This window comes from Taudactylus pleione, unplaced genomic scaffold (assembly GCF_031769625.1).
Source record: "Taudactylus pleione unplaced genomic scaffold, aTauple2 ptg000061l, whole genome shotgun sequence".
Taxonomy (NCBI): domain Eukaryota; kingdom Metazoa; phylum Chordata; class Amphibia; order Anura; family Myobatrachidae; genus Taudactylus; species Taudactylus pleione.
In genome coordinates this window covers 16,176,301-16,190,268 of record NW_028284463.1, presented here as the reverse complement: position 1 = coordinate 16,190,268, position 13,968 = coordinate 16,176,301, and the positions used below count along the sequence as shown (strand labels likewise).

General features: G+C 51.4%; 1 protein-coding gene across 1 annotated transcript in view; it reads right to left on the bottom strand.

Annotated features, from left to right (window-relative positions):
- Nucleotides 1-13,968, bottom strand: part of SLC5A10 (solute carrier family 5 member 10) — a 200,415-nt gene that overhangs the window by 130,310 nt on the left and 56,137 nt on the right. Inside the window, exons 6-7 of the mRNA XM_088464806.1 lie at nucleotides 4,717-4,822; nucleotides 2,235-2,315 (exon numbers count right to left, since the gene is read on the bottom strand). Of these exons, the coding sequence (XP_088320932.1) occupies nucleotides 2,235-2,315; nucleotides 4,717-4,822 (187 nt within the window). The remainder of the gene's footprint in view (nucleotides 1-2,234; nucleotides 2,316-4,716; nucleotides 4,823-13,968) is intronic.

Below are 13,968 nucleotides of genomic sequence, written 5' to 3'. Positions count from 1 at the left end.
TATTCTATCGGCTGTCTTCTGTGTGACAGCTTGAAACGTCTATTGGGCGTTTTATTATGACTTAAGGCGATCTATGTGTATTATTTCACATGTCATCGTGTAAAACAACAATTCCAATTTATGTAGCCAAATTGTACCAACGTAGTATCATAAATATTTATCATACCCTTTAATTATATTTTTGGCAGGTACAATGTACTTCTTTCTGGGAACATGGTAACGCTATATCCTCCAGATGTTCATTTAATCTGACATTTAAACCACCAGAGCCTATTTTAAAATATACAGCAGCTTTTGAAGTGTACTGTATTAAATCATGTAACATTAATTGCCAATAGCACCTCCAAAGCGTTTTCTTGCCCAAAGTAGGCGCCCACCTTCAAATGACTTTAATTTACTGTTCATGTTCTCCTGCAACACTTTTAAATACAATTTTGTTTATCGGCCTGGCTTTCTCCTGTGCTTTTCAGCCATTTATTTGAATCATGTATGTAGGTGTTCAGGCTATGAACAGGATGTAGCTTGTGCATCTTCTCTTAGTGTCCCCCTTTTCTCTCCTTCCAGTCCCTGAGGAGAGCTAGTTCTCTTCTCTATTGCACGTAAAGATAACGGGCAGAAAGTTGAGGAAGAATTGCAGATGAATCACGAGATGGGTTCTAATTGGACATACAGAGCTGACAATGGAATACGGAAAACAAACCATACGCCAATTCTGCTGCTCGGCCTGACCAGATCGGTCAGGTTTGGCGTACATGTTGAGTGACACGTATGCACAAATCTGGAAGATCTTGTCGTTCTGCTCTTTGGCCGACTGTCTCCAAGATAATTGTGCTCTATTGTCTTATGGTGGATACACATGGTCAGATCTGTCAGACGAACGATTTACAAACTATTTGAACGATTTCAGACAGTATTAAAATGAATGAAATCGTCCAAATCTGACGGCATGTAACGATATCTGACGTGTTTGCAATCAGATATGAACGATTTTTAAAATCATTATCTTTTAGATCTGACACACAATATGACCATGTGTATGCGCCATAAGTCGGAAGATCGTATTCACGATCAAATGCTGCCCATCCATCTTGTGCGAAAGCTGAAGACTACCTAGGGATGTGCAGACTCGGATAGGTTCGAATTTGCACGCCGAGTTCGGATTTTTCCCTCCAAAAATTGGGTCTCAGAGGCAAAACGTCATCTTTCATGGACAAACATCATCATTCCTGGACAAAAGTCCATGGAAGATGATGTTTGTCCATGAAAGAAGACGTTTTGCCTCTTTCTGAGACCTGATTTTTGGAGGGAAAAATCCGAACTCGGCGTGCAAATTGGAACCTATCCGAGCCTGCACATCCCTACCTTGTGTTAGGCTATTCCTCCCGTTATGCTCTGTGTTAATGGGTTGCATTTGGTACCTGTTTTCTGGTGTTCTGAGATACGTTGGGGTCTCCAGAACCAAACCCCAATACATACATATATAATATAAATATCTTATTGAATGCAGCAAAATCATTTTATAGAAGTGGCTCAGTAAAAGTATTAGCTTGCGCTCTAGAACTCATGTTGGGGGTTTTCTTTTCAGTACGGTCAGTGGATATGCTGTCTATAAAAACCAGTTAAGTACATCATTGTTGGTTTGCTGCACGCTAAATACAAAAGTAACAAACAGGTGTATGGTTTCATCTATAGTGGAAACTCTTGTGAGTTTTCCAAAGTAAATTGTTTTGTGTTCTCCCATGTTATGGTTACATTATTAATCCAGGTAGCTTTGTTTTCAATTCAGATACTCCACCCAATTATGGTTCCAAATGTGTCACTGAATGAATACTGCGGGTTTTCATGACAAGTGTGTTATAAATGCAAATCGTGTCTGTCCATGCTGAAATAGAACAAGGCGCCATGTGCAAATCTGCCTGTAACATGCTGCTTCCTAATGCAAAGTATCCACTGACTACACACAGGGCAAACATTGACAGGAAACGGGAATAAACAGGTGCAGCGCACGATCTGCTATGCTCATCTAAGCAACGTCTGGCAACTCCAGCTGCTGGGGAACTACACAACCCAGCATGCCCTGCCACAGTTTTAGCATGTATTTACAACAAAGCTGTGGCAGTGTATGCTGGGATACGTAGTCCCAAAGCAGCTAGAGTACCTCACGTCGCCTACCCCTAATCTAGGCTGAGGGTTTTTCAGTATTGTGATAGCAGCTAGCTATATGTCCTTTTTACCTGTGATGGTCAGGATAACAGCTCCTACGATCATGATCACTGTCTGCAATGCGTCTGTGTAAATCACAGCCGCTAGACCGCCTGAAAGATAGAGGAGAAAATAAGCTATGGAGTCACAGAAGTCATTGAGGGGTCTACTTACTAAGCGGTGTTAGGAAACAGAGTGGAAAGTGATAAGGTGCCAGCCAATCAGCTCCTAACTGGTATCTCACAGGCTGTGTTTGAAAAATGACAGCTGGGAGCTGATTGGCTGGCACCTTATCACTTTTCACTCTGTCTCCTAACACTGCTTAGTAAGTAGACCTCTAAGTTTGTTAAATAATATGAATTCTGATGTCAGGTTCTTTCTTTTCCTTAAACTACGGGTGATTTGATTTGCTAAGAGCTCGATTTAGTCATGAATTTAAAGAGGAAAATGATAGGCAGTAGTATTACTCGCATGCGGCCATATTGGACAGTGATGCTGTGGGTCTGCTCTGGTGCCTGTCTATGTGCAGCCAGCTTACGTCAATAATATAAGGTATAATTCTAAAAAAGAAACATTGAAAAGATCTCCAAAATATATGTATAGGTGGTTCTAATTGCTCACTGAAGCAGCAGTTCCGTCTATACCAAAGAACAACATTTCAGTGGAAACAAAATGGCGGGCAGCTGGTGCAAGGAAGAGCTTGAATATCTGCCTTGTAATGCCAAGTTTGGTGTTTACACTAAGAATAGCAAAGTACACTAATAATGAGCCAGTCTCCATCAAGGTATTGGTGTGTGTTTGGCTATAGCATTGTTTTATTCATCCCAACACTAGGGTAAACCCTAATTCTTATTGTGCCAATGTGGATGAATGACAGAATGGCACAAAATGGGAGTAAAGGTCAGGATGAATAATAAGTCCCACTACTGAAGCTGTAATACTAAAATGTCATTGACCAGATTAAAAACACGCATAAAAGTGAACCTATTTGGAGGCAGCCATTTTGTTGCCTGAACTAATTTTTTTTTTTTGTAAGGCTGCAGCCTATCAATTCTCAAGGAACCAGTGACATCACTGTCTTTTAGTGATGTGGCAGAATTTTTTTTCATTTTCATTGCTATGGGATAGGACAGATAACCACTGATCCGCCTCATAACCAAGTCCAACAACTACAGTTACTGCCTAAAAAAGGCTGATACATAATATTTCTTGGCTAAAGTCTTGTAAGGAACAATGTAAGTGTAAACCCCTTTAAGTATCTTCGGAAGGTGTCTAACGGGCGTGCGGTAAGAGTAGAAAAAAAAAATCACGATAATGGGAACTCTGATATTTTTTGTTCTTATACGTGTTGGGTACATCGGCAAATATATTCCACTTTGTTGTCAATGGGCAGTTTTATAACAACTGAAATCAGTGACTTGGAACATGACAGGAATATGACAGCGACAAGTGAACAATCAAGAATTATTTCTTGGGTTACCTGGCGTCATAAACTCCACAAACCATCATTAGTAGTGATTTAAGATTACACTATTAATGGGAGGGAATACAATGGGCCTGATTCAAAGTTGCGCACAAGTCGGCCGCAATGCACGTACGGAAATTCTGATCTTCACCTGTATATAGAGTTTTACGCATATTTGCGGACGTGCCGCTCCCATCCGTCCACTTGTGAAATTAGCAAAAGATCCGGTTGCAATCAGGTGGATCTCTGGATATGCTCAACTTAGCGCCCGCTATTCCATCTACACGCCCTCATAACACTAAAGCTGCATACACACACAATGATTTTGTTACCAACGATTTTATGAACGATTTTGTCGATTTTTTAAAGTGTAATGAACGATTTTTTTGAACTACAAACGATTTTTGCATATTCCCTTAATGAAAATCCGTTCAGTTGGTCAGTCTGACTAAACTACAATCGTGAACGCGCATGAACGATAATCGTTCATCATCTTAACTCAGAAAGTGAACGATTTTTTCAACGATAAACGATATCGATAATCGTTAAAAAAATTCATGTGTGTATGCACCTTTAGCCTACGTGTGTATGCCTAGCTCAGGGGCATATTATTGACAGCAGGTCCCCTCTGAGCAGCAGCCCCGCATCTTAGCGTGTGTTGGCAAGCTGGTCTTTCCTCCTCCTCTGTGGCGCCATCTTCCTAATGATACTCTGGAAGATGGCACATGCGCATAAGAGAGCAAAGAGTCTTTACTTTCACTGCGTGGCGCCGTCTTCCCAAAGCCGTCACTGGGAAGATGGCGCCATGGAGGAGGAGTGACCTGCTCGCAGGCACAAGGTAAGTATACTCTGGGTGCAGGGCCCCCCTGGTCCAAGGGGCCCGTGACTTGGATGCGACTGAGGTGCTTATGACTGAATTGTCCGTAGTCTCACAAACGCGCGTACTTGGCTCGTGCGCAGCACGACAAATCACAAGATCCGTCGGCGTAAAGGACTTGCGTGCATCTCTGTATCGGGCCTATACGAAATGCTTAGGGGCGTCGTCCCACCTGCAATGGTGTAAAGCGCGGTCACCACCAGCATCAGCACTGTGGACAGGTAGAGGTTCCATCCTAAACACACCTGGACAAAGAGCGCTCCAGAGTACAGGTCAGTCTGCAGGGAAACATACATGCAACATGTCAGAGAACATGCAATGTACCTCATCATCAGAACACCGTGTACATGGCTGTACATACTCAGTGGTAGAAGATTTCATGCCTGGACAGAATACAGGAATCTTACACGGGTTGCCTCAGGCAACAGGAGAGGATGGAGGTAAATGTATACAAGTAACAGCATATGACACCTGTGAGGCTCCGGCAAGGGATCCGCAAGCTTACGTCTATCTTGTTGCATTGTTCACTACACATCAACAACTTGTAATTAAAGAGCAGCTTTCAAATAAACTACCACCAGTGGAGGCCGCCATGTTGGGGGCTGGAGGACATACCCATGACCTTCAGCAATAGCTGTCAACATACAGTAACAGACATGTCACATTGTCACGCAAACAAAGCCGTAGCTATAGGAACAATGTGTTCATTAAGGGGAAATGTAGCATAACCTATGGAGAAGTGTTTAGCTTCCACCTATCATTGTATAGAATGTACTTGATAAATGATAGCTAGCAGCTGATTGGTTGCTATGGGCAACTGCTCCACTTGCCCAGTGCTTAGGAGGTTTGAGGCATCTCACCCAGTGAGGTGACACCGCTGGCTGTTTTGAGCAGAGAACAAATACGCTCACAAGGGGATAAGTCTGTATCTGCAAACACTGGAACTAAAGGGTCATGTAGCCTTATTCTGCGGACGGGATGTAGTAATACTGACATTTACATATAGATATCATAGGTATGATGTCAACACTGAAAATATTGTCATGTGCTGAATGTCCACATAAATGCTGTAATTCCTCACGGACCGTCAGAAAGGGTTAGACTTAGGCTGTGGGAGCGGAGGGTTAGACACTAGGGGGGGGTTAGGCTGCAGGAAGAGAGGTTAGGGGGAGGCTTAGGCTGTGGAAGCGGAGGGTTAGACACTAGGGGGGGTTAGGCTGCAGGAAGAGAGGTTAGGGGAGACTTAGGCTGTGGGAGCGGAGGGTTAGACACTAGGGGGGGGTTAGGCTGCAGGAAGAGAGGTTAGGGGGAGGGTTGGGCTGTGGGAGAGGAGGGTTAGACACTAGGGGGGGTTAGGCTGCAGGAAGAGAGGTTAGGGGGAGGCTTAGGCTGTGGGAGCGGAGGGTTAGACACTAGGGGGGGGTTAGGCTGCAGGAAGAGAGGTTAGGGGGAGGGTTGGGCTGTGGGAGAGGAGGGTTAGACACTAGGGGGGGGTTAGGCTGCAGGAAGAGAGGTTAGGGGGAGGCTTAGGCTGTGGAAGCGGAGGGTTAGACACTAGGGGGGGTTAGGCTGCAGGAAGAGAGGTTAGGGGGAGGCTTAGGCTGCGGGAGCGGAGGGTTAGACACTAGGGGGGGGTTAGGCTGCAGGAAGAGAGGTTAGGGGGAGGCTTAGGCTGTGGAAGCGGAGGGTTAGACACTAGGGGGGGTTAGGCTGCAGGAAGAGAGGTTAGGGGGAGGGTTGGGCTGTGGGAGAGGAGGGTTAGACACTAGGGGGGGGTTAGGCTGCAGGAAGAGAGGTTAGGGGGAGGCTTAGGCTGTGGGAGCGGAGGGTTAGACACTAGGGGGGGGTTAGGCTGCAGGAAGAGAGGTTAGGGGAGGCTTAGGCTGTGGGAGCGGAGGGTTAGACACTAGGGGGGGGTTAGGCTGCAGGAAGAGAGGTTAGGGGGAGGCTTAGGCTGTGGGAGCGGAGGGTTAGACACTAGGGGGGGTTAGGCTGCAGGAAGAGAGGTTAGGGGAGACTTAGGCTGTGGGAGCGGAGGGTTAGACACTAGGGGGGGGTTAGGCTGCAGGAAGAGAGGTTAGGGGGAGGGTTGGGCTGTGGGAGAGGAGGGTTAGACACTAGGGGGGGTTAGGCTGCAGGAAGAGAGGTTAGGGGGAGGCTTAGGCTGTGGGAGCGGAGGGTTAGACACTAGGGGGGGTTAGGCTGCAGGAAGAGAGGTTAGGGGGAGGCTTAGGCTGTGGGAGCGGAGGGTTAGACACTAGGGGGGTTAGGCTGCAGGAAGAGAGGTTAGGGGGAGGCTTAGGCTGTGGGAGCGGAGGGTTAGACACTAGGGGGGGTTAGGCTGCAGGAAGAGAGGTTAGGGGGTAGCTTAGGCTGTGGGAGCGGAGGGTTAGACACTAGGGGGGGTTAGGCTGCAGGAAGAGAGGTTAGGGGGAGGCTTAGGCTGTGGGAGCGGAGGGTTAGACACTAGGGGGGGGTTAGGCTGCAGGAAGAGAGGTTAGGGGGAGGCTTAGGCTGTGGGAGCGGAGGGTTAGACACTAGGGGGGTTAGGCTGCAGGAAGAGAGGTTAGGGGGAGGCTTAGGCTGTGGGAGCGGAGGGTTAGACACTAGGGGGGGTTAGGCTGTGGGAGTGGAGGGTTAGACACTAGGGGGGGGTTAGGCTGCAGGAAGAGAGGTTAGGTGGAGGCTTAGGCTGTGGGAGCGGAGGGTTAGACACTAGGGGGGGTTAGGCGGAGGGAAGAGAGGTTAGGGGGAGGCTTAGGCTGTGGGAGCGGAGGGTTAGACACTAGAGGGGGGTTAGGCTGCAGGAAGAGAGGTTAGGGGGTAGCTTAGGCTGTGGGAGCGGAGGGTTAGACACTAGGGGGGGTTAGGCTGCAGGAAGAGAGGTTAGGGGGAGGCTTAGGCTGTGGGAGTGGAGGGTTAGACACTAGGGGGGGGTTAGGCTGCAGGAAGAGAGGTTAGGGGGAGGCTTAGGCTGTGGGAGCGGAGGGTTAGACACTAGGGGGGGTTAGGCGGAGGGAAGAGAGGTTAGGGGGAGGCTTAGGCTGTGGGAGCGGAGGGTTAGACACTAGGGGGGGTTAGGCGGAGGGAAGAGAGGTTAGGGGGAGGCTTATGCTGTGGGAGGGTTAGGGTTATGCTGGGTACAAACCACACGATGTGTACGCAGCGCGACATTGCCGGCGACCGGACCCTGCATGCGGCAAGAGCATACATACTTGCCGATGCCGGGTCTGACAAGGAGAGGGGGGGAGGGGAGCTACGTGTCATGCTGCATTCTTCACCATGGCATCATCAGCAACATCCCCCATCGGCCCTGCAGCAGGGCTGATGAGCGATGTCACTAGCGACCCACGGAAGTGAGCTTATCATCAGTACACACTACTAGACGATGTACTCGTATGTCGCTCCAATCCGCAAGATCAGATGACATCGTCTAGTGTGTGCCCAGTTTTATGGTGCAGTAGGAGAGATTAGAATTAGGCTGTGGGAGGTTAGGGTTAGGCACTAGCGGGAGGGTTAGGCTGCGGAGGGTTAAGCTGGCCACACACATGGCGATCTGCACATGATCAGCCGATGTGTACGATTTCCCTTGAAACTGTCCCTGGCAGCTCAGCACACGATCTGCACACAATTTGGTGTCCAATCTTCATACGTCCTCTCCTGCATCCAGACTTTCACAGTGCATCGCGTCCTAGATTGTCAGATCTCCCCTACTGCACGGCAGAACTAAGGATACGATGTGCGACCAGCGGGGACTCACGATTTACTCAGGATTTGGCCATATTTTACACGATCAGTCGTTCCAATGTGTCGGAATCGTCCAGATCGGGTAAAATATTGCTATGTGTGTGGCCAGCTTTAGGGTTAGGGCTTGGCTATGAGAGGAGATTGTTAGAAACCAGGGGGAAGGTTAGCCTGCAGGAGGGCATGTTAGGCACTAGGAAGAGGGTTAGGAACACTCTCCCTAGGGGGAGGGTTACTTTGTGAGAGGGGAAGTTAGGGATAGGCACTAGGGTGAGGGTTTGACCTTGGAAGCGAAGGGTTATAGTTAGGCACCAGCGTGAGGGTTAGGCTGTGGTAGGGAAGGTTACTCACTATGGGGAGGGTTAGGCACTAGGGAGAGGGTAATGGTGCGTACACACGGGGCGATCGATAACGATATCATTGTACGATCTCCCAGGTGTGCTGGATGATCGATATCGATCATCCAGCACACCACCAGCTCACCAATCACTATAGCGATCAATGATCGCGGGTCCCTATAGTAATCTGGTCGATATCGTCCAGGTTGGCCTGCATGCACGGGCGATGGACGATATAGATATCGTCCATACATGCATGCGCATTGCAGGTCGTTGGGCGCCGAAAGATGCACGATATGAACGATAACGATATGATCGATATCGTTATTCATATCGTCCATTTCAATCGTACCGTGTGTACGCACCTTTAGGAAATAGAGGGAGGGCCGGGCTGCAGGAGGAGGGGTTAGGCAGACCCGCCAAGAGCCGTGGCCGGTCTGGGTAATGGGGTGCGGCCTAATCGCGGGAGGCGTGGCCACGCCCCCTTCGGAAAAAAAAAAGATTTGCGGCGCTGTGTGCTGGTGAGGGGGACGCTCTGAGCCCCCTCAGCCCGGCGCAAAGCCAAGAGGGGTGCGATCAGTGTGATCGCTTCCCCCACAGGCATAGGAGACTGCTGTGGCTGCTGCCACGAGTAGTCTCCCACTGCAGCTGAAGCCTGGGCCTGGGTAATTTGTACCCGCTCCCCACCCTCTCGGCGCCCCTGGGGTTAGGTACTAGGGGGGGTTAGGCTGTGGGAGGGGAGGTTGGGGTTAGGAACTAGGCGGAGGGCTAGACTGCGGGAGGATAGATTAGGTTTAGGCTGAGACAAGCTAGGGTTAGGCAGTAGACTGAGGGTTAGGATGCAGGAAGGAAGGTTAGGTTTAGGCACTAAGGGAAGGGTTAGGCTGTGTGCGGGGAGTTTAAAATTAGGCACTAGGTGGAGGGTTAGGATGCAGGAGGATTAGGCTGTGAGGGGAGGTCAGGGTTAGGCACTAGGTGGAGGGTTAGGATGCAGGAGGGTTAGGCACCAGGTGGAGGGTTAGGATGCAGGAAGGTTAGGGTTAGGCACTAGGTGGAGGGTTAGGGTGCAGGAGGATTAGGCACTAGGTGGAGGGTTAGGGTGCAGGAGGGTTAGGCTGTGAGGGGAGGTCAGGGTTAGGCACTAGGTGGAGGGTTAGGATGCAGGAGGATTAGGCACTAGGTGGAGGGTTAGGGTGCAGGAGGGTTAGGCTGTGAGGGGAGGTCAGGGCTAGGCACTAGGTGGAGGGTTAGGATGCAGGAGGATTAGGCACTAGGTGGAGGGTTAGGATGCAGGAGGATTAGGCACTAGGTGGAGGGTTAGGATGCAGGAGGATTAGGCACTAGGTGGAGGGTTAGGGTGCAGGAGGGTTAGGCACTAGGTGGAGGGTTAGGATGCAGGAAGGAAGGTTAGGTTTAGGCACTAAGGGAAGGGTTAGGCTGTGTGCGGGGAGTTTAAAATTAGGCACCAGGTGGAGGGTTAGGATGCAGGAAGGTTAGGGTTAGGCACTAGGTGGAGGGTTAGGATGCAGGAGGATTAGGCTGTGAGGGGAGGTCAGGGTTAGGCACTAGGTGGAGGGTTAGGATGCAGGAGGATTAGGCACTAGGTGGAGGGTTAGGATGCAGGAGGATTAGGCACTAGGTGGAGGGTTAGGGTGCAGGAGGAGTAGGCTGTGAGGGGAGGTTAGGGTTAGGCACTAGGTGGAGGGTTAGGGTGCAGGAGGATTAGGCTGTGAGGGGAGGTCAGGGTTAGGCACTAGGTGGAGGGTTAGGGTTAGGCACTAGGTGGAGGGTTAGGGTACAGGAGGATTAGGCTGTGAGGGGAGGTTAGGGTTAGGCACTAGGTGGAGGGTTAGGCAATAGGTGGAGGGTTAGGGTGCAGGAGGATTAGGCTGTGAGGGGAGGTTAGGATTAGGCACTAGGTGGAGGGTTAGGGTGCAGGAGGATTAGGCTGTGAGGGGAGGTTAGGATTAGGCACTAGGTGGAGGGTTAGGGTGCAGGAGGATTAGGCTGTGAGGGGAGGTTAGGGTTAGGCACTAGGTGGAGGGTTAGGGTGCAGGAGGATTAGGCACTAGGTGGAGGGTTAGGGTGCAGGAGGGTTAGGCACCATGTGGAGGGTTAGGATGCAGGAAGGTTAGGGTTAGGCACTAGGTGGAGGGTTAGGGTGCAGGAGGGTTATGCACTAGGTGGAGGGTTAGGGTGCAGGAGGATTAGGCTGTGAGGGGAGGTTAGGGTTAGGCACTAGGTGGAGGGTTAGGGTGCAGGAGGGTTAGGTACTAGTTGGAGGGTTAGGGTGCAGGAGGATTAGGCTGTGAGGGGAGGTTAGGGTTAGGCACTAGGTGGAGGGTTAGGATGCAGGAGGGTTAGGCACTAGGTGGAGGGTTAGGGTGCAGGAGGGTTAGGCTGTGAGGATGAGGTCAGGGTTAGGCACTAGGTGGAGGGTTAGGATGCAGGAGGATTAGGCTGTGAGGGGAGGTCAGGGTTAGACACTAGGTGGAGGGTTAGGATGCAGGAGGGTTAGGCACTAGGTGGAGGGTTAGGGTGCAGGAGGATTAGGCTGTGAGGGGAGGTTAGGGTTAGGCACTAGGTGGAGGGTTAGGATGCAGGAGGGTTAGGCACTAGGTGGAGGGTTAGGGTGCAGGAGGATTAGGCTGCGAGGGGAGGTTAGGGTTAGGCACTAGGTGGAGGGTTAGGGTGCAGGAGGGTTAGGCACTAGGTGGAGGGTTAGGGGGTGCAGGAGGATTAGGCTGTGAGGGGAGGTCAGGGTTAGGCACTAGGTGGAGGGTTAGGGTGCAGGAGGGTTAGGCACTAGGTGGAGGGTTAGGGTGCAGGAGGGTTAGGGTGCAGGAGGGTTAGGCACTAAGGGAAGGGTTAGGCTGTGTGAGGGGAGTTTAAGGTTAGGCACCAGGTGGAGGGTTAGGTTGCAGGAGGATTAGGCACTAGGTGGAGAGTTAGGATGCAGGAGGGTTAGGCACTAGGTGGAGGGGTAGGGTGCAGGAGGGTTCAGCACTAGGTGAAGGGTTAGGATGCAGGAGGGTTAGGCACTAGGTGGAGGGTTAGGGTGCAGGAGGGTTAGGCTGTGAGGGGAGGTCAGGGTTAGGCACTAGGTGGAGGGTTAGGATGCTGGAGGATTAGGCTGTGAGGGGAGGTCAGGGTTAGGCACTAGGTGGAGGGTTAGGGTGCAGGAGGGTTAGGCTCTGAGGGTAGGTCAGGGTTAGGCACTAGGTGGAGGGTTAGGATGCAGGAGGATTAGGCACTAGGTGGAGGGTTAGGGTGCAGGAGGGTTAGACACTAGGCGGAGGGTTAGGGTGCAGGAGGATTAGGCTGTGAGGGGAGGTTAGGGTTAGGCACTAGGTGGAGGGTTAGGATGCAGGAGGGTTAGGGTTAGGCACTAGGTGGAGGGTTAGGGTGCAGGAGGGTTAGGCTGTGAGGGGAGGTCAGGGTTAGGCACTAGGTGGAGGGTTAGGATGCAGGAGGATTAGGCTGTGAGGGGAGGTCAGGGTTAGGCACTAGGTGGAGGGTTAGGATGCAGGAGGATTAGGCTGTGAGGGGAGGTCAGGGTTAGACACTAGGTGGAGGGTTAGGATGCAGGAGGGTTAGGCACTAGGTGGAGGGTTAGGGTGCAGGAGGATTAGGCTGTGAGGGGAGGTTAGGGTTAGGCACTAGGTGGAGGGTTAGGATGCAGGAGGGTTAGGCACTAGGTGGAGGGTTAGGGTGCAGGAGGATTAGGCTGTGAGGGGAGGTTAGGGTTAGGCACTAGGTGGAGGGTTAGGGTGCAGGAGGGTTAGGCACTAGGTGGAGGGTTAGGGGGTGCAGGAGGATTAGGTTGTGAGGGGAGGTCAGGGTTAGGCACTAGGTGGAGGGTTAGGGTGCAGGAGGGTTAGGCACTAGGTGGAGGGTTAGGGTGCAGGAGGGTTAGGCACTAGGCGGAGGGTTAGGGTGCAGGAGGATTAGGCTGTGAGGGGAGGTTAGGGTTAGGCACTAGGTGGAGGGTTAGGGTGCAGGAGGATTAGGCACTAGGTGGAGAGTTAGGATGCAGGAGGGTTAGGCACTAGGTGGAGGGTTAGGGTGCAGGAGGGTTCAGCACTAGGTGAAGGGTTATGATGCAGGAGGGCTAGGGTTAGGCACTAGGTGGAGGGTTAGGGTGCAGGAGGGTTAGGCTGTGAGGGGAGGTCAGGGTTAGGCACTAGGTGGAGGGTTAGGATGCTGGAGGATTAGGCTGTGAGGGGAGGTCAGGGTTAGGCACTAGGTGGAGGGTTAGGGTGCAGGAGGGTTAGGCTCTGAGGGTAGGTCAGGGTTAGGCACTAGGTGGTGGGTTAGGATGCAGGAGGATTAGGCACTAGGTGGAGGGTTAGGGTGCAGGAGGGTTAGGCACTAGGCGGAGGGTTAGGGTGCAGGAAGATAAGGCTGTGAGGGGAGGTTAGGGTTAGGCACTAGGTGGAGGGTTAGGATGCAGGAGGGTTAGGGTTAGGCACTAGGTGGAGGGTTAGGGTGCAGGAGGGTTAGGCTGTGAGGGGAGGTCAGGGTTAGGCACTAGGTGGAGGGTTAGGATGCAGGAGGATTAGGCTGTGAGGGGAGGTCAGGGTTAGGCACTAGGTGGAGGGTTAGTAGGGCAGGAGGATTAGGCTGTGAGGGGAGGTTAGGGTTAGGCACTAGGTGGAGGGTTAGGGTGCAGGAGGGTTAGGCACTAGGTGGAGGGTTAGGGTGCAGGAGGATTAGGCTGTGAGGGGAGGTTAGGGTTAGGCACTAGGTGGAGGGTTAGGGTGCAGGAGGATTAGGCACTAGGTGGAGGGTTAGGGTGCAGGAGGGTTAGGCACTAGGTGGAGGGTTAGGGTGCAGGAGGATTAGGCTGTGAGGGGAGGTTAGGGTTAGGAAATAGGTGGAAGGTTAGGATGCAGGAAGGTTAGGCACTAGGTGGAGGGTTAGGGTGCAGGAGGATTAGGCTGTGAGGGGAGGTCAGGGTGAGGCACTAGGTGGAGGGTTAGGGTGCAGGAGGGTTAGGCACTAGGTGGAGGGTTAGGGTGCAGGAGGGTTAGGCTGTGTGAGGAGAGGTTAGGGTTAGGCACTAGGTGGAGGGTTAGGATGCAGAAGGGTTAGGCACTAAGGGGAGGGTTATGCTGTGAGGGGAGGGTAGGGGTAGGCACTAGGGGGTGGATTAGGGTGATATCTCCTCATGCGACACAGGATCTGCCGGAAGTCATCCTGACACCACCGCCGGACCTGCTGTACCAGGTAAGTCACCAGTCCACCAACAGGGACATTTTGTTGATATTCTCTAATCATGTTGATGTTTCATCAGTGTCCATATGAAGACTGTCAACATTACGATCAGATGGACGTGAATG